The sequence below is a fragment of the Lissotriton helveticus genome, chromosome 3_1 (genome assembly GCF_964261635.1).
Source record: "Lissotriton helveticus chromosome 3_1, aLisHel1.1, whole genome shotgun sequence".
NCBI classification, from domain to species: domain Eukaryota; kingdom Metazoa; phylum Chordata; class Amphibia; order Caudata; family Salamandridae; genus Lissotriton; species Lissotriton helveticus.
The window spans coordinates 1900600010-1900625623 of NC_136061.1; the positions used below are offsets into that span (position 1 = coordinate 1900600010).

A 25614-nucleotide genomic window follows, 5' to 3' on the forward strand; every position below is an offset into this window, starting at 1 on the left:
TTGGATAATGTCAGTGGTGTCGTCCTCAGTTGTGCTCAGCCCTTGGGCGACAGACTCATGGGTGGAATTTAGGACTGATTGTGAGTGCAGTGAGATTTTCTTTAACTGCTCAACGGAGCGGCGACGTTCTGCCCTTCTTTCCGCTAGGAGTAAGTCCCTATCTAAATCCTTTAAGGTTTTTTTAAAGAATTTATCCAAAGGACCCAAAGCAGAAGTTCCTACACCAGGAGGGGCGGAGTGACTCATGACGGTTCCAATCAATAAGTGTTAAAGCTACAAAACAAGTAGTAAACAGTAGCAAAGTCACAACACAGTACCCCGAACCGTTATAAATTGTAAGATGAAATAAAAATAACCTGGCCCAGCCCGGCCTCCCTCGGCCGGCCACAGACGGTCCCGCCCTTGTCCCGGGCTTCTCCCGCGCGCTCCCGCGCCGCGGGAGTAATAGTTCCTTTTAAGGGTTGCACCGAGGGGGTGTGGCCGGCAGGGAGAGGAGCCCAGCTGGAGATGGGCGCGCGGAGACTCCTGGACAATGGAGTCCTCCGCCCTACCCTCGCAGCCCTGCCGGTGTCAGTGTTAATAAAATAAATGCCCCAAGCTGCACAGAGCCTCAAGCCACGAAGCGGGACCCGCGGAGCGGGTCCGGCGAGGCGTGGAGGCTAAAAGAAGGCTGAAGGAAAGCTGTGTCCGGAGGTGAGCGGTCAATGCGCGGTGCGCGGCGTCCAGGCGTAGAATCCACAGATCAGCCTGCTGAGGCTCGTTAAATCCTGCTTGTTGGGGGCGCGGCCGGCAGGGAGAGGAGCCCAGCTGGAGATGGGCGCGCGGAGACTCCTGGACAATGGAGTCCTCCGCCCTACCCTCGCAGCCCTGCCGGTGTCAGTGTTAATAAAATAAATGCCCCAAGCTGCACAGAGCCTCAAGCCACGAAGCGGGACCCGCGGAGCGGGTCCGGCGAGGCGTGGAGGCTAAAAGAAGGCTGAAGGAAAGCTGTGTCCGGAGGTGAGCGGTCAATGCGCGGTGCGCGGCGTCCAGGCGTAGAAATCCCTTACTATATGACAATCCAACAGCTCAGGTTAATTGTGGAGGTTTTCTTTCTGATCCTTTTACAATTCAAAGAGGTACCCATCAAGGTTGCCCATTGTCTCCTCTCTTATTCTTACAAGCGATGGAACCTCTTGCTTCGCTTATTCGTCACTCGCCCCGGATTCAGGGTATACCGATACCGGCAGGAGTATCCAAATTATACTGGTACGCTAATGATATCCTTCTCACAATTAAAAATCTTTCCCCATTTGTTACTAAATTTGCTTGAAATTATTAAACAGTTCTCAGTGATTTCCAGTTATAAAGTGAACTGGGACAAAAGGGAAGCTCTACCACTCTCTCCTTGTACCACAAAGGCTTCTATTTATGGCTATCCTTTTTGCTGGAAATCATCTCAATTAAAGTATCTTGGAATTATGATCAAAAGTGGATTGAAGAGAATGGTTTCAGATAACGTCTCTCTTCTCATAGCACAAATGGAAGTTGATTTTGACAAATGGTCTCTTTTGAGTTTCCCCATGCGGGGAAGAATACAGGCGGTGAGAATGGTTACTTTGCCCCGATTTACTTATGCCTTGGGAAGGCTCCCAATTATTATATCTTTAGCCACACTTCATCGCATAGATTCCCGTATTCGATCCTATGTCAGGGGAAATGCGCGACCTCGTTTGTCTGCTGCTAAACTAATAGCACACCGCTCCCATGGTGGTCTAGGTCTACCATCGATAGAGCACTACTCTCTAGCTTTACACCTTTCACAGCTGTCTTACTTGCTCCCAGGTGCAACTGACTCTCCTCAATGGGTCACAATAGAACCCTCAATACTTGAATGAGAGGATGGTCCTAATTTTTTATACAATGTTCGTAAACCTAGGACTACTCCTGCACATCCTGTGCTCAAAGCCACATATCAAACATGGCAACGTGCACATGGTCTACTGCGAATTGCCCATCGTTTACATTCTAAAGCTCCCATCTGGAAGAATGAAAGCATTCGTATTAATGGACCTGTAATTTCCTAGCCTGAATGGAGCTCAAGAGGAATCTTAATCTTCGATCAACTTAAAGTAGGTGGTGAACTGAAATCTTTTGAGATTCTCGGTGAAGAATTTGATCTTCCTTTACATCAGGCTTCGAGATATTTACAACTTCAACATTCTCTGAAGAGATGTCTTATCCTTCCCCCCTTGGACACTACAAACTTCGCCGATTTTTACTTTTCTTTGCACTTGGGGCCGACATAAAGGAGTCATGTCAGGTTTATATAGATCTCCGATTAAACATTTATATTCGCAGCCATTTCTTTCTACTCTCCGTGATAAATGGCAGGAACGGCTTCATATCACCATAGACGAAGATACCTGACCAGACATATTGGAATCCCTGGATAAGGGCACTTGTGAAGCACGAATGTAGGTCTGTGTTTTTAAACCTTTACTTGATTGGCATTTGACGCTGTTAAAGTTGCAACGAGCTGGATTCTCATCACATTCTAGGTGTTGGAGATGCTCTGAAGCTAACTGTGACCTCCTGCATATAATTTTTGAATGTCCTTTTATAAAACGATTTTGGCAGCAAATAGGAGCTATACTACTAGAAACTATTCCTCTTTCACTCCCTTTCACACTTCACACTATTTTGCTACATGACTTTAGAAGTTGTCCTACTATTTCATTCACTGCATTCCAGACCGAGAGAAGCAGCAGCAGGCCAGCAGCAGGGGGCGTCCACCGGAACCAGCACAGGAGGTCAACACAGGAATTACCTTGAACAATGGGCCGCTCTTCAAGTGCTGCCTCCAGAGGGGGAAACAGATCCTCCTTTAAGGGTGCCAGGGCCCCAACATTCAAACCAGGCTCCATGAGCTCTAACCCAACTTCAGGAAGGGCAAAGACGACAGGCATGCACAGTGCTCAGGTTACCCACTCAAGGGGTGCCACCAGGTCTGTTCCCTCTTACACGGCCGCCAGAAGTGCTCAATCCCATCAAACAAACAGAGCAACATCGTCCAATAAGACCCTGGGGAAGGCAGTCAAAGCAATAAAGAAGGAAACGTGTGGTCAACAAGACAACCCAAACTGGCATGAATGGCGAGAAAACCGCATCACGGCCTCTGTAGCACACAAGATTGCCAATAGCCATTTTGTGAATGATAAGAGTTCAGAAGTGCCACAGTCTTATCTCAAGGCAGTAGTGGGTCAGAGTCCTGTCATACAGACCCCAGCTACATCCTGGGGAATTCAGAATGAAAAGAGGGCAGTCCAGGAATATGAGCACCTCAAGTCCAGGAATTCAAGAGGAGGCATCAAAGTTGAAGACTGTGGCACCTTCATTCACCCAAAGAAGACCTGGCTGGCTGCCACTCCAGATGGTGTTGTTACGAACAGCTCTACTGGGAAGCCCATTGGCCTCCTGGAGGTCAAGTGCCCGTACAAACACAAAGACCACACAATAAGAGAAGCTTGCAAAGATGACAACAATATTCTCTACCACTCCTATGTGACCCTTTGAATATTCCCAGTCATATCCCTCCTGTGTAGATTGAAGATAACTCTAATGACTAGGATCCTATGTGATTTGTAGATTGTATCCAAGTGTATCCCCTCCCTGTGTTTAGAGATATAGCTTTAACGACTAGTTGCCTGTGTGACTGTCCGAGTATAGCCAGGTGTATACTTTCCCTCGTGTGAAGAGATACCCTATTCATTAGAACAAAAGTAATGTGTTCTCTATGTATTTGTAACTGATTCTATGTAAAATACTTTGACTAGTTGCCTGTGTGACTGTCGGAGTACAGCCAGGTGTATACCTTCCCTCGTGTGAAGAGATACCCTATTCACTAGAACTACCCTAGTGAATCCCTTCCCTGTGTTTAGAGATATAGCTTTAACGACTAGTTGCCTGTGTGACTGTCGGAGCAAAGCCAGGTGTATACCTTCCCTCGTGTGAAGAGATACCCTATTCATAAGAACAAAAAGTAATGTGCTCTTTATGTATTTGTAACTGATGCTATGTAAAATACTATGATAACATGTAACTGGCGCTATGTAAAGCGCTCTGATAACCTAATCGGTTCAAGTTCGCGCTATATAAAACTCTAAAAATAAAATAAATAAATAAATTTCACGACCTCAAAGTCGACTCTTACACACTGCACTTTCTACTGCTAAACTATGTGTTTTAAGACTGTGGCAACCACCTAGCCCTCCCTCTAAAGAGGACTGGACGGTTGTGATGATACAGACAGCATCCTATGAACATGTAAGTTATAGGATGCAAGACCAAGAACACATATTCCAGTAGGTGTGGACCCCTTTCTTCGCGATTCCTAAAATTCTAATTCTTTTTTCTTTCCCTCCCTACATATAACTTTTTACCTTCTCCTTTTTCATTTTCGTTTTCCTCCTTTTATCCTCTTCTATAATATATTACAGATGTATATTATTTGTCACATACTGATTTATGATTTACTATATTGTTTTGTGTCCTATGAAATTGCCTATCTTTGATCTCCAATAAACAATTATGACACAAAAAAAGAAGTTGTGCTCTATATGTAATCTAATAACACAAATGCAAACATGCGACTTCCATGTGTCAAGGAGTAGCTCACTTATATGGTTGTCCAGCAATGGTCTCCCTGTTTAAAGCCCATTTTCTTCTCTTTACTGGAAGTACACAATAAACTATAACTCAATATTAGTATAATAAAAAATATATATATCTTGTTGGAAATGAAAGTCGATCAGTCTAGGGCAGTGAATCTTTGTGATAGCAGGTGCATGATGGTACCAGCACCAACCAACTAACAGACTATTTAGGCCTGCAAACTCGCAGCTCTGACCTCACACATCTCATAAACACACATGCCTCTCTCACTGATGACACACAGAGTGGTCACTCAAAGGCAGCCATTGGCAATTTAGGCTCTGCCCAGCAGTGCCTGGGGCTTTACACCAGTGCTGGAAAAACACGGGTTGACCCAAAAAGTCACTGGGACCTGGGTAAATTGATAATACAAACAAAGTGGTCCCAGATACTGGAGGAATTAGAACAAAATTAAATAATATCTCAACTGAATTCATAAACGGTATCACAGCATTGTTTTTAATCACAACGTGTACACAATTATTCAATAAAATACTGTTCTTAAAATACATCAATATTAAATCATCGATAATGCCCCTGAAAGAAGGGAGGGGGAAGGGTGGTGATTGGATGGTGAAGGAATTGTATAGATAACAAAACAGTGGTCACTGAGACCTCAATGAAAAAATTACTACTAATTAATTAATACAAATTAAAGTACAGAGATCACAAATTAGTCAAACAAACTCATGCCCATCGGAACAAAATCACAAATGATGATTGGGGAGAGAGGCTGAGAAAGTAGAAAGTGTCGACGTTTCGACCCAGATTGATGCAGGCATATAGTAGGGCCTTGCTAGAGGGTCTTCATCAGGACGGGGAAACAAGAGGGGCAGTCAATTGGCGATGGAATGTTGCAGATTAGGCAGCAACCGGGTTTGTTTGAAGAAAAACGGTCAGTCAATCTTATAGTAGAGTGTCGTAAAGACGTTAGCCAACGAGTGTATATGATGTACACCGTTCAGTCTATCTTATAAATGAGGTACCGTCATATGATAAGTAAGGAATCCGCCACCTGGGTCCGGATCCTGGAATGAAAAGTCGTTAGCCCAAGGTAAAAAAGATGGAAGTCCTTAGTCAATATCTTATACACTCGCGATGGGGATAGGTACAGTTTCTGAGAATAGGGGATCCTGGAAGTTCTAGCGGGGGCTCTGATGTGTAACGGGCCAGTCCTCCAAGGTCAATTAAAGTAACGGTCACCCAAACGGGTCCAGGTTCTCTTAGAAAAAGATTTTGAAGCATCCACGAGTGTCTGTTGTGAGCGCTCCAAGCTCTAAAGGGGTCACTGTCTAAGTTTCAGAAAAGTCGGTCCGGTTTCTGGAACACTCGTCCAATTGCTTTAACGGGGGTCTGTCTTGCTCACGGGTGTCTGTTGTGGGCGTCTGTAGAGATTGATCCAAACTCAAGGGTGGTTGCTATCTGAATTTCGGAAACGGCCGCATAAATCGGTCGGATTTCTTGAAATATCTGCCAATTGCTTCAACGGGGGTCTGTCTACTCCACGGGTGTAATTAGGGCTTTACACCAATCAGCTGATAAAACCAGTCTTTCCCAAATTATCAAACGGGTGGGGTGCGATCAATGAGCATCACTGACCCCAACCCTCCTTGTGACAAATTGGAAAAGTGTGCGTTTAAAAGCAAGACGCTGCACCCAATTAAAAAGTGGAACCTGCGCAGTGCATCAGCATGTACCCGACGTCACAGGGTTTAATTCTGTAGTATGCAAATTAGCAGGCTCCATTTTCCAACTTCGTGGATGACTGCTTGAGGTAGGAACTATAACTGAGAGGGAAAGTGTGTACCTTACCACAGGGTCCCTGAAGCACCAACAATTGAGTACTCAGCCTTTATAACAGTCCCTCCCGACAGCCTAAGAAATAATTGTGTTGAGATTAATTTTTGTGCTCAAAATTGGGCAAAATACAAGTTTCTGAGGAGCAAGAAAAGTCTCCCATATGAGCAAGGAACCAGCATGAAGAAAATCCTCAAGGACAAATGATATAGTACTAGCGGCGAAGAGTAATTTCACTGCTGTGATTACCAGAAAGATGGAGTGCTCAGAGGTGGAAAAAGGCATCCACTAAAAAAGGCACAGCCTTCATTGTAAATAGATGGGAGGCCTCAAGACAAAGAAGGTGCAATGGAAGCCCAACAGAAAGGCTACAATGTCATTTAATCTTCATGGTTGTTCTGGAGAACAAATGACATACTTATCTCAAATAATCTAAAGAGAAAACCTAAAAGTCATTACATAAAGAACCGCACCAGCATTTGAGACTGTCGCGTCAATAGAGCTTACATATTCATTAATCTAGAGAGTCAAAAAACCACACATTCTCCCAGAAATGTGTCTGAAAAACCAGGAAAAGAGGCAGAACACAATTTCCATTAATCAGGAAATAAAGGGACTTGTTGGACAAACATCGGCAGCTAACCACCCTGAAAGCAGGTGAGAAGCACGGTATAGCTGAGGCCCAAACTAAAGATTATGAAAAAGAAATCCAAGCTGAAAAGCAAGGACGCCAAAGACTTGAGGCAAACTACTTGGAACTAAAATAGTTCATTCCACTAAAACTATGGATCTGGAGGAAGCACCAATATGCATTAAAATGTTACAAATAAACAAAAACCCATGGCTGCAATGCCCACAAGAGAGTTTCATTAACATTAACCTTTAGCCTAACAAAACCTATGGCTATAATGTATCTATGAAAGAACTGGGGAAAGTCCCAAGGTCACTCAACTGATAAGAATCCTTTGGTGTATTTCCCATATATCTCGAAATGCCAGATTTACTCAAAATATGTACAGTGTCATTCAATAAAAACCATATGATACAAATCAAGAACCCTAAACAGTGTGTATGTTATAAAAGTATACAATTTATTACAAATCAATTAAAACAATAGTTATACAGTGTGATAATAGTACCCAAAATCACGTACAATTTCAATATAAAAATAAAGTCAATAAAAAATACACAATTTTTTTTTAAAATTACACAATTCTTAAAATAGTCAAGGAATCACAGTTGTTGTAGTTGTCGACGCAGCGTTTCGGTGTGTGAACGATACCACCTTCTTCAGGACAAACAATTCTATACAAAAGAACATCACAATTAGAGACAAGCCATGGTTTATAAAGTTTCACATTCTTTCTTTTGTTCCTATCTAGACATAATTGTTGCAATTTTTAGGGCACAATTTTAATACACACTACTATAGGGTTATTTTAAGAATCACAGAAGGCTTCTGGTGGGTACATTGTTAAGGCATTTGAGATATAACCGGCTATACACGTGGTTCTTAAACCATGGTAACTTACAGTCACCATATAGGTAGCTTATGAGAAAAAATCGTAAAGCATACCTGTGGGTTAATTATTTAGCATTCCTCTTTCATTGAATTTGGAGGAGGTTTGGATCGAGGTCACTCTAATGTGTAGAGCTTCTGGTCTATTTAATTCCAGTAAGAAGTACCTTAATAGAAAGAGTTATACGGTCATACCGCTTGTTTTTATCAATTCTAAACAAGAAAGGTCTTTTATTCAATTGACCCCATTCATGATAGTTGGCCTGTTTCTCTTTACCTTATTATATCAGGAACTTTGCGTTGATGAGGATGCTGGAGGGGGGCCACCGTATACCGCAGCAATCATTCAAAAAGTAGAGAACCTACCTTTTAACCCCAATACACAATATTTAGTCACATTATACATAGAAGCATTATATACAAATATACCACAGGACAGCACCATAGAGACGATTAGACATCTACTATGTGAAGGAGACTGTGACCCAACACCCCATGAATCATTTATCATTGACTGCGTCACCACAGTTCTTAAAAATAACCTTTTCTTATTCGGTAAAGATCTCTACAAACAGACTAAGGGCACCAGCATGGGGGCCACCTGTGCTCCCAGCCTGGCATGCCTATATGTGGCACAGTTCGAAGAAAAACATATCTTCAACTCCGCAGCCCCCTTCTTTGAAAATATCTCTATATATTCAAGATACATAGACGATATTTTTTTCATTTGGACAGGATCTACAGAAACCCTAGAGGAGTTTATCTCCTGGCTAAACCTAGGGGACAAAAATCTCAAATTCACAAGCCGCTATGACCAAGAAAAATGCGAATTCTTAGATATAATAATTAAACACTCTTCCGGTGTTTTGCAAGTTGAGTTATTCACTAAAAAAACAGACAGAAACACTATGTTACATTACCAAAGTCATCATCCACCATGTCAGAAAAATAACATCCCATTTGGACAATTCTTAAGATTGAACCGCAATTGTTCAGAAAACAAAGATTTTTTAAAACACGCAGGAGTATTATCTAAAAAACTAACTGACAGAGGATACCCAAAAAAGATGGTGAAACAAGCACTAAAGAGAGCCAGATATTTCAATAGAGATAACCTTTTCCAAGAAAAAACCAAAAATACACAAACAGAAAAAAGGCTAGTTTTTGTGACTAACTATAGTGGAGTTAGCAACAAAATTAAAAATATAATTAACCGCAATTGGAATCTGGTAACCAGTAAAAATAATAAACAACCAACTCCAAAACCCATGTTCGCCTTCAGAAGAAATAGGACGATCAGAAATAGTTTAGTCCACACTCAGAGATGCCAATAAAATCCAAAAGACTGTGGATAATAACCCACTTCCGGTGGGTACGTTCCCATGCAGTAATTGTTCAAACTGTAGTAATATAATCAAGGGCCACTGTGTTGAGCATAAAAAAATAAAACACAATATTAAATCATTCATAAACTGCAGATCCAAAAATATGGTATATTTAATTAAATGCCCATGCGATTATATATATATCGGCGAAACATCTCGCAAAATCAGGCTAAGACTTAATGAACATAAATCTGCTATTCGCTGCAACAAAACAGGAGCCCCACTAACGGACCATTGGAAAACAGCAGGCGACAAAATAGAAGAAATAAGATGGTGTGGACTAGAAACAATTACCCAGAACATGAGAGGTGGTGACATTAATACAAAACGCAAAAAACGTGAGCAATTCTATATGTCACGATTCAATTCAGTAAATGACGGCCTCAACTCAAGAGAGGACTGGGAAAGAATTCTATAAATATACTAAATCCTCAAGTTACCGATGTAACATAGACATTTAAAGACAGATATTCATTATGAACTCCCATTAATGGCCAGTATTTTTCATCACAATACCACTGATAATACAAGAATACAGTTCTACAGCCCACTATGAGAAGATATCCAACAAATATAGACCACTGCCATTCTAAACAATAAATACGAGGTAATAAACATAGATGACCTCGATCCAAACCTCCTCCAAATTCAATGAAAGAGGAATGCTAAATAATTAACCCACAGGTATGCTTTACGATTTTTTCTCATAAGCTACCTATATGGTGACTGTAAGTTACCATGGTTTAAGAACCACGTGTATAGCCGGTTATATCTCAAATGCCTTAACAATGTACCCACCAGAAGCCTTCTGTGATTCTTAAAATAACCCTATAGTAGTGTGTATTAAAATTGTGCCCTAAAAATTGCAACAATTATGTCTAGATAGGAACAAAAGAAAGAATGTGAAACTTTATAAACCATGGCTTGTATCTAATTGTGATGTTCTTTTGTATAGAATTGTTTGTCCTGAAGAAGGTGGTATCGTTCACACACCGAAACGCTGCGTCGACAACTACAACAACTGTGATTCCTTGACTATTTTTAAGAATTGTGTAATTTTTTTTTAAAATGGTGTATTTTTTATTGACTTTATTTTTATATTGAAATTGTACGTGATTTTGGGTACTATTATCACACTGTGTAACTATTGTTTTAATTGATTTGTAATAAATTGTATACTTTTATAACATACACACTGTTTAGGGTTCTTGATTTGTTTATCATATGGTTTTTATTGAATGACACTGTACATATTTTGAGTAAATCTGGCATTTCGAGATATATGGGAAATACACCAAAGGATTCTTATCAGTTGAGTGACCTTGGGACTTTTCCCAGTTCTTTCATAGATACATTATAGCCATAGGTTTTGTTAGGCTAAAGGTTAATGTTAATGAAACTCTCTTGTGGGCATTGCAGCCATGGGTTTTTGTTTATTTGTAACATTTTAATGCATCTTGGTGCTTCCTCCAGATCCATAGTTTTAGTGGAATGAACTCTTTTAGTTCCAAGTAGTTTGCCTCAAGTCTTTGGCGTCCTTGCTTACACCAAAGGGTTCTTATCAGTTGAGTTACCTTGGGACTTTCCCCAGTTCTTTCATCTTATGCTCCTTGTCCCAAATTGCACTGTAAAGGAGGCCTCCCTTGCTTTTTTACATACGTATAATGTATCTATGTCTGAAACACCAGGAGGTGGCAAATAGTATGAAGAAGGCAAATAGTTATACCACAACCAGGAAAGACTCAATAGTGTTTGTCATTTCTACCCATTGACTAACACAAAGTTGATGCCAAAATGTTCTCTAATACCCTGGCAAATCGAACAAAAATAATTGATACAATCTTGACTAGTTGGGTTTCTTGATGAAACTATCTACTGAAAACTTTTGCAATAGAAGCCATTTGTTTCTGGGTTGGATAAACATGTACATAACACATACAGTTTAAGCTTATATCTAACTATTAAAGTTTTAAGTCATATTTGTACATAGTAAATCTGCAGACTAGGGAAAATTAAGGAGGCCAGGTGGGAGATCTATAAAATACATTTTTAATCTGCAATATTCCCAACAGAAAGGACTTGTCAATGTCTGGGGCGACGGTCTATTTGCCTGCATATATCACTGTTATCAGGCAAACTAGATTTCCTAATCAAATTAATTTTCAAACTATTTCCAATAAGCCATATATTAAGCATTCTGTTTAAGCAGAGAGCTCAATAGCTAAAAATACAATGAATAAGGCACGGACAACATCATTGCCTTATTTATCTTGCACAAAATATCCCAGGAGAAGTTAAAAGTTTAGTATGAAATAAATACACCGGTGTTTGCTTTTGTAAATCTAGTACCTTTTGAATCATGTACAGCCAATTGGGTGCCATCGAATTAAAGGCCGCGTTGTATGCAGTAAAGTAATTTATGGAATGATATTCCTTATAACTAAGCCACACAGAGGAAAAAGGCTAGTGGGAGTGAGTTTTCCCAACAAACGGTCATTTCTTTCTATTCTACTAACACATGCAGCGTAAGCACAATAGATTCTGCAAGGTAGGATAAACAGGCATATAGTTGTAAAGAAGTCCCTGGTAGGGGCGCTAGAGGGCGCACACGCGGAATGGCTGCCTAGCTGAGCAGCTCCCGTTCCTTGGATTATAATCCTGCACTTATCCTTACTCACTGGTGAGCAAAATCCTCACGAAACCCCACAATCGATGCAGCGAGACATCCTCTGCAATCGACCTGACTTTCAAGACGCCAGCGCCGTTTGAGCTCGAGAAAACGGCATTGGAAAATTCGCCGACTGCCCCTGGAGCTCGCGAAGCAAGAGAGGCGGCCACCATTGACCACGAGAGGCTGAGGCTCACCACGAGGCACTGGGCCTTACCTGCGCTCTTCATTGTGGCGGCTGAGACAGGCCTAGCGAATGCTCTTCTGCTCGGTCGGCACCACAGATCCGGCCTATAACTGCATGCTGCCCTTGCTGGTCTCCCCTGATCCACCGGCTGGCCCTCGGCGAAAACCACGGAACCGGCTGAGAGGTGCGTTATTGATCCCTACAGACCCGCGTTGTGAGGCGGCCCTCGGGCGGAACTCTGGTTTCACCACCCGGTTCCTTGAAAGCGCAGCTGGGGAGATTGGACGTCTGATATGCCCTTGTTCCACTCGCACGAGAAGGGAGGAGCGCTGCGCTTATGATGACCAAGATTTGATGCCCTGCTGAGAACCGGGGGTGGACGAGAGTGCCTTGCCTCTTCCCAGACGTGAGCTAGATCACCACATACCCGGGCCTGCGGCCGCCTTGACATTGGCGCTGAGTGGAGCCTGATCGTGTCGGTAGGGTTGGCGTGTCGGCAAAAAACGAGCAGTCGACGCTGACGGTCATAACTACCGCTGATCCCTGCTGGGGGTGATACCTGCATTACTCTTGCCACTACGCTACGGAGGCTGCAAGATCTGCTACAGCCGCTTACCACCGACCTACAACGTATCCTGGTGTGCAGCGCCATTGTGACCCGCGCAGTGCCGGAGCTAGGAACTGACAGACGATAACCAAACTATTGATTGCTTGTACATACCTCCTCGTGAGCCTTCACTATCTGGGCCCCGCGGTGCAGAATCTGCCTGCAGCGAAGATTGATCCTGAAGCCCAAGAGCGCTGGAGGTGGAACAGAGGGGGTGACTACCTTGGGGTACCCCGTTTTCTGCTACGACGCCATAACTGGCTTGAGGACGCACACAGCTGTGGTGGTGAGCCTTGTGATAGTAGGTGCCGACAGACTAGAGAGGCAACATGGTGCGCCCCGAGAACCGCCAGCCCAAACTAAACTTTGAGAGCGCGAGGAGAGGTGCGATGACGGCCACTGCAGAGCCTGGGCCCAGTGAAGTAAATTTGTCCATCACTGTCTCCCCCGCCAAAGACCTTGACCTGCACCACCTATTCCAAGAGATGAGGCAGGCATTTGACGTCCAGGATGGATGCCTTAGTGCATAAAGTGGACAGACATGAGGAGCGAATTACAGCAACTGAGCAGCGTATCTCAGATAATGACGACATCACCGCAACCCATACTACACAACTCGCCCGTATGGACAACATGCTATGTATAATAGCGGCTAAGAATGAGGATTCGGAAGCCCGTAGCCGGCGCAACAACATCCGCGTCATGGGCATTCCGAATCCACAGATACGGCCAAGATGGAAATATATGTGGAGAAACTACTCAAAGGTTCGATGGGCGAGGATGCGTTTTCGGCTCAATTCATCGTCGAGAGAGCGCACAGGTCACTGGCCCTAGTCCCCAAGCCTGGACTACCACCTAGACCGATTATCGCGAAATTATTGAATTATCGCGATCGCGATGTGGCGCTGAGAGCGGCCCGAACTCAACAGACATTACAGTACAACGGACTGGCATTTTCCATCTATCCCGACTTCACTCCCATGGTGCAGGAGGAGCGACGTAAGTTCTTAGCCATCAAGAGGAAACTGCGAGAGGCCCAACTAGAATATGCCCTACTGTACCCAGCAAAATTACGAGTGACGCATCAGGCAAAACATCACTTTTTCACAAACCCGCAAAAGGCTGGAGACTACCTGAAGACGGTTCGTGGGGCGAGGAGGGCTGATCGGAATGCAGAGATGAACCTCAAAAGAGACCCAGCTGCTGCAGAAGACGCACGTTGATCAGCTGTGACCAACATGACCGAACTTGCTATATCCTGGGACGGTCAATCCCTGCACTTGCACTGCGGATGCGCAGGGGGTAGCGGACTCACAGCAGACGACACTAGCTGACCTCTCCAGTGGTAACGTATTCCAAGGACCACTATCCCGACCCTGGCCTCTACTAAGGGCGGTACAGTTCGGGAGGCTAACAGCGGGAGAAGTGGCTGTGCGCCCTTAATGTGGTTTCCCTCGCGGATGTTCCCCATACCTGACATTGAGTTGGTGAAGTTGAGGGGGGGAGGGGAGGGGTGGGACCGCAGGCTGCTGGCATGATTGGGATGCTGTAGTGGGAGGGGGGTTGAGTTGGGCGGGAAGTTTTACACATGGAATGGAAAGGCTGATTGTAGAAAGTCATGGCAACCCTATTAGCCTGAATTGGACGAGTGCAGCTGCACTCACGATAGCAGGGGCTGATGGATCGATGCTTAGAGGTTTATGGCGGACTTACGTACTGATGCACTATTGAACTGTATGTCATGGAATGTAAGAGGGCTCAACAACGCAAAGAAATGTCGAAATGTGATTGCGTATTTATACAGACATCATGTCCAAGTTGCCATGCTACAAGAAACTCACTTAGCGCCACAAACACATGTCACCTTTGCTGGTAAATGGGCTGGAGTCCGTGTCTTTTCTTCTTACTCTACCTATGCGAGGGGAGTAACTATCCTCATTCGACGCACTGTGACGTCCAAAGGTGCGGAGAACTGACTGACAAGGAGGGGCGCTATGCTCTGTTGTGGGGGCGGATGGGCCGAGACACTTTCACCTTTGTTAACTGTTATGCTCCTAACATTGATGCACCCGAGTTCTTCACCACACTTTGGGGTAAGATTGTGGATGTTGGGTCCTGACATGTCATATGGGGGAGAGACTTTAACTTGGCACTGATACCACACCTAGATAGAGCGGACGGGGTGTTACACTACAAGCCCAGATCTAGGGAGGCACTGGAGGGCGTAATCACTGAAGGAGGGTTGGTTGACACATGGAGATCTCTCCACTCTACCCGAAGGGAAGGCACGCATTTCACTTCACAGACCGGCACATGGGCACGTCTGGATTACTTCCTGACTACCAGGGAAATCTCGGCGGAGGTCCGGGAAGTGACACAACTACCGAGGACGTATTCTGACCATAGCCCCGTTTTGCTACACACACGCATACCCGGGTGGGATGACCCTAGGCCACAATGGAGGTTACAACCGACGGCCCTGCTAGACAGTGCATTCCGTGTTGAGCTCGGAGAAGAAGTTGCTGCTTTCTTTCCTAGGAACAAAGGCTCTGTCGACTCGGTGGAACACGTCTGGGAGGCCTTCAAGGTCACGATAAGGGGGTTCTGCATCTCCAAAAGATTCGGGGTTCTACGTGACATACAAAACACTATTCACACTCTGGATAGGGAACTTAAGGTCTTAGAGCATCGGATGGTGGAAGACGATAACCCTGACATACATGCGGAGTTCAGAGACAAATTGTCTAAATATGAGGAAGAAGCTAACAGAGAGGCGAAGTTCAGACGGAAACACTGGCAGGCTAGGAAATACTGCGAGGGCGACAGGCCGGGTAGGGCACTTGCGGAGATGACGCGCACCCCGCGCGACCATAACACAATTCTGGAGTTAATAGACTGTCATGGGGACACTGTCAGAAACATGGATGAAATACTTGCTGCATTTACAACACATTATACACTACTGCTATCACTGCTAATGTGCCCTATGCTGACTTTCTAGACGACATTGCCCTCTGCTGGCTCAGTGATGGTGACAGGGCCTTCCTAGCTGCCCCCTTCGAATTAGATGAAATTCGCGAGGCGATAATGTCACTAAAGAACGGCAAAGCGCTCGGACTGGATGGCATTCCCGCCGAGTTTTATAAAGCTTACATCGACATTATGGCCCCTGTCTTACGTGAGGTCTTTGAGGAATCACTGGCCGACGGTATCCTCCCCGGTTCCATGCGAGAAGTTGTCATCACATCACAACTAAAGCCAGGTAAAGCTCCTAGTTCTTGCGACTCTTATCACCCACTTTCCCTTCTAAATTGCGATGTCAAAATACTCACGAAAGTTTTAGCTACCAGACTGTCCCTCCTGGTGACTAGAATAGTCTTGCCCGATCAGTCTGGGTTTGTCATGGGTCGCTCCACCTCTCATAACCTGCGTACCCTGTTCTCCCTGCTTCGCACGGTTCACCCTGATATGCCAGTGGCGGCAGTTTTCCTGGATGCCACCAAGGCATTTAACTTGGTCGAATGGCCGTACCTATTCACTGTCCTGGCACGCATGGGTTTCCCAAAGGTATTTATTTCCTGGGTCGAACTGCTATACACACAACCAACGGCGAAAGTCATCATAAATGGTCGCCTTTCACAGTCCGTCAGGGCTGCCCACTATCCCCCCTGTTATTCGCGATTGCGATCGAACCCCTTGCCTGTAGGCTCCGGCAGCTGCACCGCGATGGGGCGATACGATGCTTTCAGCGTCAGATTGACGTGTCCTTATATGCTGACAATATGACACTTTACGTCAAGCACCCTGCTTTGAATCTCAATCCCCTCCTTAGAGAATTTGTAGTATTTGGCAGGAGGTCTGGAGTATGCATAAACTGGTCCAAGTCGCAATTTTTCCCACTCACGGACGCGGTCTCTGATTTTCCACTCGACTACCCTCTTGAATGGTGTCGGTCGGAACTCCGATACCTGGGCATACAGATCTCCCGCGACAGAGATGAAACGCTGCGCTCCAACTATGGGGTGGCAATCACGAAACTTACGGCCTCAGTGGACCGCTGGATTACCCTACCGCTGTCCATGGCTGGCAGAGCGTCCCTTATTAAAATGGTTGTGCTGCCCCGTTTCCTATACCTCTTCCTCAATATCCCATACTACCCAGGAGCCTTCTTCTTTAAAACCCTGAAGTCGGAGCTGTGCAGACTGTTCTGGGGGGGTAAGAACGCACGGTTGAAATGGACCACGCTCATACAACCGTACGACAAAGGAGGCTTCGACGTTCCGGACCTTGAGGCTTACTACCAATGCGCATTACGCTTATCACTGGCTGGTTCCTACCCCCTACATGCCCCAACTGGCTGTGGAGGACTGGATAGTACACCCCCTCCCGCTTAATGGTCTGCTTCAATTGTCCGGAATCATTAATAATGACATCAGGTACCTCCGTCTCCTGCACACTAGACGCATTAGGCGCCGCATAACCAAGAAGTTATCTTGCAGTCTACCATACTCACCTAAACTACCACTGACTTATCACCCTAAACTAGCACTAGTGCAGGAGCGAGGTTCCTAAATGCTATGTGCACGCGTACAGGTCACCTCTTGGGGCGATCTATTCTCAGATGGCCAGTTCAAGTCTGCAGAGTCGTTCTTTGCTGTTCACGCTCGTACTCCGCTCGATGTGTTTTATTACCTACGGCTGCGCCAGGGGATGAAGGACATCCTGCCTGAGTTCCCTTGCGAACCTGAAATCCTGCCTCCACTTCATTACCTATGTTCACAAGATGGCGCGCATCTAGTCTCTGGTCTATATCGCCAGCTCAGGGCTAATGTTTCGGCGACGCAAGCCAGAGCCCGATTGCATTGGGAAGTTGATCTGGCTACCTCACGTACTGACAAACAATGGCAATATTGCTGCGCCCTTACGGCCCGAATATCAGCCAGCAGTAGACTCAAAATAATACACTACAAATTCCTGCAGCAATTGTACTATACCCCGGTAAAAAAGCTTAGGTTCCGGCTGGCAGACAACGACAGGTGTGAGCGATGCCATGCAGAGCATGCGGGCTTCCTGCACCTTGCTTGGGAGTGCCCTCCTGTTCGTCTCTACTGGCAGCAGGTTCACGATGCCCTTACGACAATGACTAGTGAAAAAATACCTACAGATCCATTATTTATGCTCCTTGGTCACACGCCTAACGTTCCTAAATCCTGTAAGAAATTCATAGATACCACATTGCTCTTGGCAAAAAGGCGAGTGGCGTGTCGCTGGGGCCGGGGCAGGGCGCCTAAATTCAAGGACTGGTTAGCGGACTTGACACACTGTCAGGAACAGCACATCACTTACACTGAACTGTTACCGATATCGTCCCAGCCTAAAGACATCTGGGGACCCTTGGTTAACTACCTGCTTATGCAGACAACCGATGCAGATACTCCAGAGGACACCCCTGAGGTTGATACTGCTGGCATTCGGGGATAGGAGGTAGCACCTACCGCTACATGCGCCGCCGCTCTCTCTTTGGTCCAGCACATTGACCCTACGCCTTCCTTTATATCTCACTTAGATCTACACATCATAGTTACATATTGCTGATTGGCACTGCCACTTGGTCGCCCCTGTTGGGCCCTCAAGACTTACATAGTTCCAATGTGCCGCCTACACCACATATTCATAGCGATATATTTGTTGACACCCCGTATCGCTTTGCATTGTGCTCGTCCGCTAGCTGATTATATACTGACAAGAATACTGATGTTTTAAAATGTACCTACATTACTCATTGATATGTATGATGCTATGCTGAACTGGAGTTCCATAACCATGTGCATGCATGACTTTTTTGTTGTTTTGTTCTATATTGAAAAATAATAAACAGAATTTAAAAAAAAAATAAAAAAATAAGTAGTCCCTGGTGCAGTTCAGCACACGCATTCGAGTGGAACTGAACGGTTACACCCAATTAGCCAAGAAATGTGTACTCCAATGAATTATGCAAAAAACTTTTCTAAATTCAACTAAGGCCACTCATCGCCAATGCCATGTTCTGTTTGACTCATGGGAGCAGTGCAAATGCCTAAGAGGACAACAACATAATTGTTAGCCTCCAATTTCGAAGTCCCTTCACATTTAAGGTACGTTTTAAAATGTTCAATTTTTGTTCTTTATTCATATACACTTTATCAATCAGTGTCGGAAATTGTGTAACTGGTTGAGGGGGATGAAACCCTACTCAAGCAGGAACTACAATTACTGCCAGGATCAAGTCATGAGTAAGTACATTTACACTGTGCTTAACTCTCAGCACAAAATCAATCAGGGTTAATTTAGAGGCATTGTGTAAAGTATTTATGCAGCATTTTGAACAGCAATAAAGTGAAAATACAACACTACAAAAATACCACAGCAATTTAGAAAAACTGAATAAAATGTAATAAATTATTTGAGAACAAAACAACAAAAATCCAATTAGCAGAATAGAAGATATGCAGTTTTAAAGGTTTAGGCAAAAATAGTGCCTAAAAGCACAAAGCGCCACCGGCTGTTATCTGGTCGCGCCAGACTGGGAAAAAAGTCACAAGTTCAGGCTGCCTGCGATGGATCTCCAGCCGGATACAGTGACCAAGTTAGGTCTGCTGAACAAAGTACCTTAAAACCTGGTTGCACAGCATAGCGAGGGTCTTCGTCGAGGATGTGTTGTGCAACAGTGATTTGGGGTTATGATGCGAGGTCATGCATCGAGGATGACTCACGCAGCGACGGTTTAGAGGAGCTGTTGGGTCCTGCATTGAGGATGCATAATGCAGCAGCAGTTCTGATGCAAGAGATTCACTGGTTTTGCTAGGACCACAGCTGGGCTAGCAGCGCACCTTTAGACCCACTTCCAGGGGGCCAGAACTGGAATGAGACCACTTGAATGGAAAGACTCACAGCAGACAGAATCTAGATGCCAGGTTTAAGGTGGTTGGAGCCTTTTCTGTCCCCGAGGCTCTAATCAGGAACCCAGCCAATTAGCCCTTGGAGTCACTCTGTAATGCAGGTCCCGTCCTTTTCGCTCTGTTAGTAGGGCAGTAGAGTAGCAAGACAGCAAAGTAGCAATGCTTCTTTCAGCAGAGCAGCACAGCAGTCCTTATGAGTCTTCCACAGGTCCAGAAGTGTATTGAATAGTTAGGCCAGAGGGTACAATATTTATACTTGATGCCAGCTTCGAAGTAGGGGAACATTTTGGAGGTTTCCACCCCGAAAAGTGTTTGAAATTTCCTCTGTTCCTGCCATGGCCCCAGCTTGTCTGGGGACACAAAATACTAGTGTGAAACCATTTGAAAGTGTGCAGAGGCAGAGCCTTGGTGATGTGTAAGTGAGGGCGCGGACAGCTCTTGCCCCCCATCACGTCAGATATGGCCACTCCTGCCAACACATCTCCCCCCCCTTTGTCTCACTGTTTGGAAGTAATATACAAAGACCAACTGCCAGCTTCATCAAGTCATGCACCCCTGAATGTAGGCTGAAGTAATGTGACCCAGGATACAGGCCATAGGCACCAAATGCTTTGTACAAGTAAACGCCAACTTTCTAAAAGTGACATTTTTAGAATGGAGACTTAAAATCTTTACCATTAAAGAGAGTTTTTAATTACAATATTTGTACACCAAACTCATCATTCCAAACTGTTAACAATTGAAAGATATCACTTATTAAATGTAACAGTGTAACACAATGTTATCCTTTGGGAGAGGCAGGCCTTGCAGTAGTGAAAAATGAATTTAAGGGGGCGCGGCTAGCAGGCAAATGAAATGGCCGCTGCCTAGAGAGGCTCCGAGATCAGCCGGCCATCCCCAACAATCAGACACATAATCCTTCTACGAAAAGCAACGAAAGGCCATGATACAGGCGTCGGAAGTAATGGGGCACCTTTCGATCCCTCTGTAAGGTCTGAGACATGGAGCACGAAGACCCTGCGTCGAGTCTTCGGTAAGCAGCCTACACTATCGATTGTAGCCGGGACCTCGAGTGGCACCAAGACCCAGGGGAAAAGGAAGTAGGACAGTGACTATCGCGGGGCAGCGGCGGGACGCCAGCACGGTCTGCACGACAACATTCAATGAGCGGAAATGGCCAATAGGGCACTTGGGTGTGGGGCGCTGGACTAAACTGAACTCCGAGATCCATGGGTGGTGAGGGAGGCCAGCAGTGCGGCACAGCACTGTGCTCGTGCCATACCTTGTATCACCCGACGGAAAGAGCAGCACCGACGCAACAGGTCCCAAGATCGGAGGCAGCAGCAGGGCAGTGAGCGTTCTTGGCAGCGCGACTGGTGGGGAGCCGCTCTTACTGCTGCCGACCACGGAGGGCTTTGGCCTCCTGCACACCATCACTGGGAGTGCGCTTGACCCCATAAAAGCAGCACTAGTGCCATCGCGCTGGGCCCGATAAGACTACGGCGTTCCACTCCAGGGCCCGGCAGAGTTTGAAGACTGCGGCACCTTGAGCATTTATCACTGGTGTAACTGAATGTCAGATGACCAGCCTAACTAGAGGTGGAAAAGAAGGAGAACAATATACGCAGCCAATGTGCGTGACTGGAGCCTACCATAATTGATCTGTGGAAACCCAAGTGGGCTTTACTGACGAGAACTTGCTTAGATACCAACGAACGGCCCACCACATCAGTGCTCCACCCGGTCCGAACTTGGAAGGGGCGTCATTCTCTACTGCAACTAGAGATCCGTGGCAGGAAACCCGAAAGGCTGCGTGTGGCTTGTAGTCACAAAGGCAGGTATCTGAAGATTACTGCCACACATCTGACTTACTCCCTAGGATGCCCCTGCGGACTGACCATGATGGGGGGCCGGGGCTAAAGCACTGCACAGCAACTCAAACTAGACAAATATGCCTACGCTAAAGATCAGCCAGATCTGGCAGAACGGAACTCCATGCAAGAAAGGAACCTGGCGCCCGAGGGACACGGAGAGGTCACACTGCAGGATATAACAGTCGCCCTTGATAAGGTCCAAACTACAGTGTGGTTGATCTCCACAGACATCTCACTCCTGCGGGCCGACTTCCAGAAAATGGCAGCAAGAGTGAGAGAAGTCAAAACTATCACAACAACTCTTTCCACTGACACTGCTGTCCTCTAATGAAACTTGAAACGGAAAACAAGCTATTAGCGACTAAGCTTGACGATCAGGAAGGCCGCTCCAGACGCAATAATGTTTGTATCATAGGCGTACCGGAAGGTAAAGGAGCCCCAGCAATGGATCTATTTGCCGAAGATCTCATTAAGACCCAGCTCCAGCCTTGAGGACTGTCCGGTTTCTTCTCGGTGGAAAGAGCCCATCGAGTACCTGGAGGCAGACCTAAACCGGGGGGCCCCGCAGACCAATCCTAGCTCGCATCTTTAAATTTTGTGACCACAATGCTATACTACAAACGGCACAAGTGGCTCCTCCATTGCGCCTAGAGAACTCTGTCATTTCATTCTTCCGAACCATACGGCAGCTGTTACTAAACAACAACAGAGTTTTCTGGAGGTGAAGAAAGAACTCAGATGCCGGGAACTCAATTACTCAATGCTCTTCCCAGCTAAGTTGGGGGTAATTGCGGACGTTAAAAAATGGTTCTTTGGAACGCCTGAGGAGGCCCACGACTGGCTGGAGGGCTGCCGGCAGCCTCCAGAGCCGCGTAGATCAGGCAAGAATTAACAACAACGACTACTGGATGTGACATCGCAGGGCTCGAAAGACACAGGCTCCACGGATGACTTAATGCAGGCTAAGACTGAAAAATGAGGACACTCTGGGCACCCGTGCTCAAGGTCTGCAACAAGAATAGAGGCCACCGAGGAGAAAGTATAGCGATACAGCGCCAGTGAAACAGATTTACTGGACTACCGTTCTTGGCAAGGTGCACCTTGAATTTCTGCCCCTCCGGGCGTCTGAGCACTAACGCATTGCTTTCTAAGCTGAGACTGAACTAATCTACCAATATGGTATTGAAAGAGGGGATGACTCAGGGTGATCGCCGGACTGCTCTCCTCCTCACGCAAGTACAAGTTATGGGGAATAAGCACTCTGTGAAGTTGGGGTGGCGGGTAGTTGTATGTCCATCTTGCAAGGAGGCAGGGAGGGGGTTGGGGACCAGTTTCAGTTTGTATCTACTTTGTTCACACAGGTACACAAAATACTGATTACGTTTATACACAGTTTGTGCACGCTAACTGTATTGCATTGCTCTCCATGCCCCAGCGTCAACCATACACCCACTGACAAGAGGGGACAACTTGACCGATCTTATGCAAGCACAGGCAGAGACCTCGAATATGTTGGTCCCCTCTTTCTCAATCATATCATGGAATGTAAACAGTTTATGTGACAAGATAAAGGGGGGGTTGGTGCTGCAATACCTTAAACGACAAGCTCCAGCAGTAAGCCTTATCCAAGAGTCGCACTTAATGGATTTGGCCTGTAAGGCCTTGGATAGGTGGGGATTTAAAGTGGCGGCACACCTGAATTCACTTCAGGTTTGCGGGGTGTGGGGATTCTAGTTCGCAAAAACTTCCCACTCGTTATAAACGGATCCTTGACGGACGACCAGGGATGATTCGCAGCTATCTCATGTCAATGGGAAGGGTGAGCATACAATTTAGTCTCTGTATATATCCCACCTGCTCTGCAGAACCTAGCCATCCCGGCCCTTGGTATATTTCTGCTCACACTCCCGGAAGGGTGAATTGGTCATAGGGGGTGACTTTAATGCCACGCTCGATGCTACGCTTGACAGACAACCTCCTAGGGAACAATGCAGAATCCACCTTCGTCTGGCTGAATTTCTTGATGTCTTTGGTCTTATAGACGTTTGTCGCCTGCGTTTTTCTCAGAAACGACAATACACCTTCCATTCGGGCGCACACAATAGCCTTTCCATGATAGATTATATCCTTACACTATCATCTCGTTTGGAGAGAGTGTCAGAGATCTTCCACCTCCCCGAGGTATCTCCGATCACTCCCCTGTTATGATACAAGTCTCACTTTCTGGGGAGGCGTTGCATATATCCCATATACCCCGGCTTTCTGAAGGATCCCACTATTTGGGAAGGCAGTCTTACGCGGCCAAGCAATATCCTTAATCACATCTCATAAATGTGATAAAGTACAGCAGGTGCAGACTCTTCAGTGGGCAGTAAGCCACGCCGAAGTCGTACACTCCCCAGACGCCAACGATACCACAACCCATAAGCTGAGCCTAACAAAGCATAAATACAGGAACTACATGTTGGAGGAGGCTAAAGCCAGGGTCACCAAAATAAAGCACACTATTTACAAAGTTGGCGATAAAGCTGGAAAGCTTTTAGCTTGGTTGGACAAAAGGGAGTGAGCTGGTCGCTGGGTGGCACAACTGAATTCAGACACCGGGGTGGCAATTACAGACACGCAAAAGATAGTAAACGTGTTTGTGCTCCATTATGAGACAATATATACCCCTAAAGCCACAACCACACTAGAGGAGAATCTGACATTTCTTAAAGACATACAGATGCCCTTTCTTACACCTCACGATGTTCAGGACTTGGAGGCAGACTTGACTCCTGACGAACTAACACTAGCCATAAGTGGGCTCCAATCAGGTAAAGCTCTAGGTCCCAATGGCATTCCCATCGAACTCTAGAAAAAGCAGTATGCAAACTTGTGCCACCCTTGCTCAAAATGTATGAAGCCAGTCTTGAGGCAAGAACACTTTCTAGAGATCAGCGCACAGCGACAATCGTGGCGATTCCAAAACCCGGTCAACCCCCGCAGGAATGCTCCTCATATCACCCAATCTCGCTGCTGAATGCGGAAGCCAAAATAATAGCAAAGACACTGGCTGCTAGGCTCCAACCATACCTTACAACTCTAGTACATCCTGACCAATCAGGTTTAATGCCGGGCCAAAACACGGCACTTAATTTGCGAAGGCTTAATAGTGTAATGGCACGCATACCCACTATCCAGGAAGAGGCTGTCATACTCTCCTTGGACGCACGTATGGATTTTAATCAAGTTGAATGGCCCTTTCTTTTCGCAGTACTATGACACTTTGGCACAGACCTCAAATTTTGCACCTGGATCCAACTCCTCTACACACAGCCTCTGGCACATGTGGTGGTAAATGGTCGAGTCTCTGCCAACTTTCCTCTAGGTTGTGGGACAAGACAAGGCTGTCCGTTTGTGGAAGTGGATTATTAACAACCCACTGTTGCAGGGTCACACTTTAGTCCACGGGTTCTTAACAAGGAAGGAGGAATCGACACTGGAGCGAAGTACAAACCATAGGTCATTTAATTAGCATTCATGAATGGGGCTCTGTCCGATAAGCACCATAGAGATACTCAAGGAGAGAGCACGCCGAACGATGGTTACATGGGTTTTTATAGCAAAGATCACAAACAAGGGACGCCCACATGTAAATAGAGCTTTGGGAAGCACACACAAATGAAACAATTGGTAAGAATCAACAGCCTTGGTGCCTTGTGTAACGGTCGCGTCCTGAAGCTGCACAACAAGATATGCTATCTGAGCAAACTTTACTTGAGGCTTTACCACCGGCTGAAAAACCCTGTGCAGGCCCCAGCTATTCTTTTGCCCTGACTCTGCATGTATGCACGGCCTACAATGCCCCAATCTAGATTCTATACTCCTGTTTATACAGATGCGGTGTCAAGGATAGAGCCAGGTTGAAAGCAGGGCAGGGGTGAGAAATGGATGAGGCATAGCTT

The 25614-nt window shown here is 45.7% G+C and overlaps 2 protein-coding genes across 6 annotated transcripts in view; one reads left to right on the plus strand and one right to left on the minus strand.

Annotated features, from left to right (window-relative positions):
* The window catches only part of CPT1A (carnitine palmitoyltransferase 1A), a 429645-nt gene that overhangs the window by 256915 nt on the left and 147116 nt on the right, over positions 1-25614 (minus strand). The window lies entirely within an intron of this gene.
* Positions 2793-3555, plus strand: LOC144825351 (uncharacterized). The gene has a single exon (XM_078684142.1). It carries the CDS (start codon positions 2818-2820, stop codon positions 3553-3555), a length of 738 nt encoding a protein of 245 aa, XP_078540268.1. The 5' UTR covers positions 2793-2817.

Bases quoted from the DNA above. Each gene is read 5' to 3' on its own strand.
- LOC144825351 (XM_078684142.1), top strand. From the start codon at position 2,818: ATGGGCCGCTCTTCAAGTGCTGCCTCCAGAGGGGGAAACAGATCCTCC.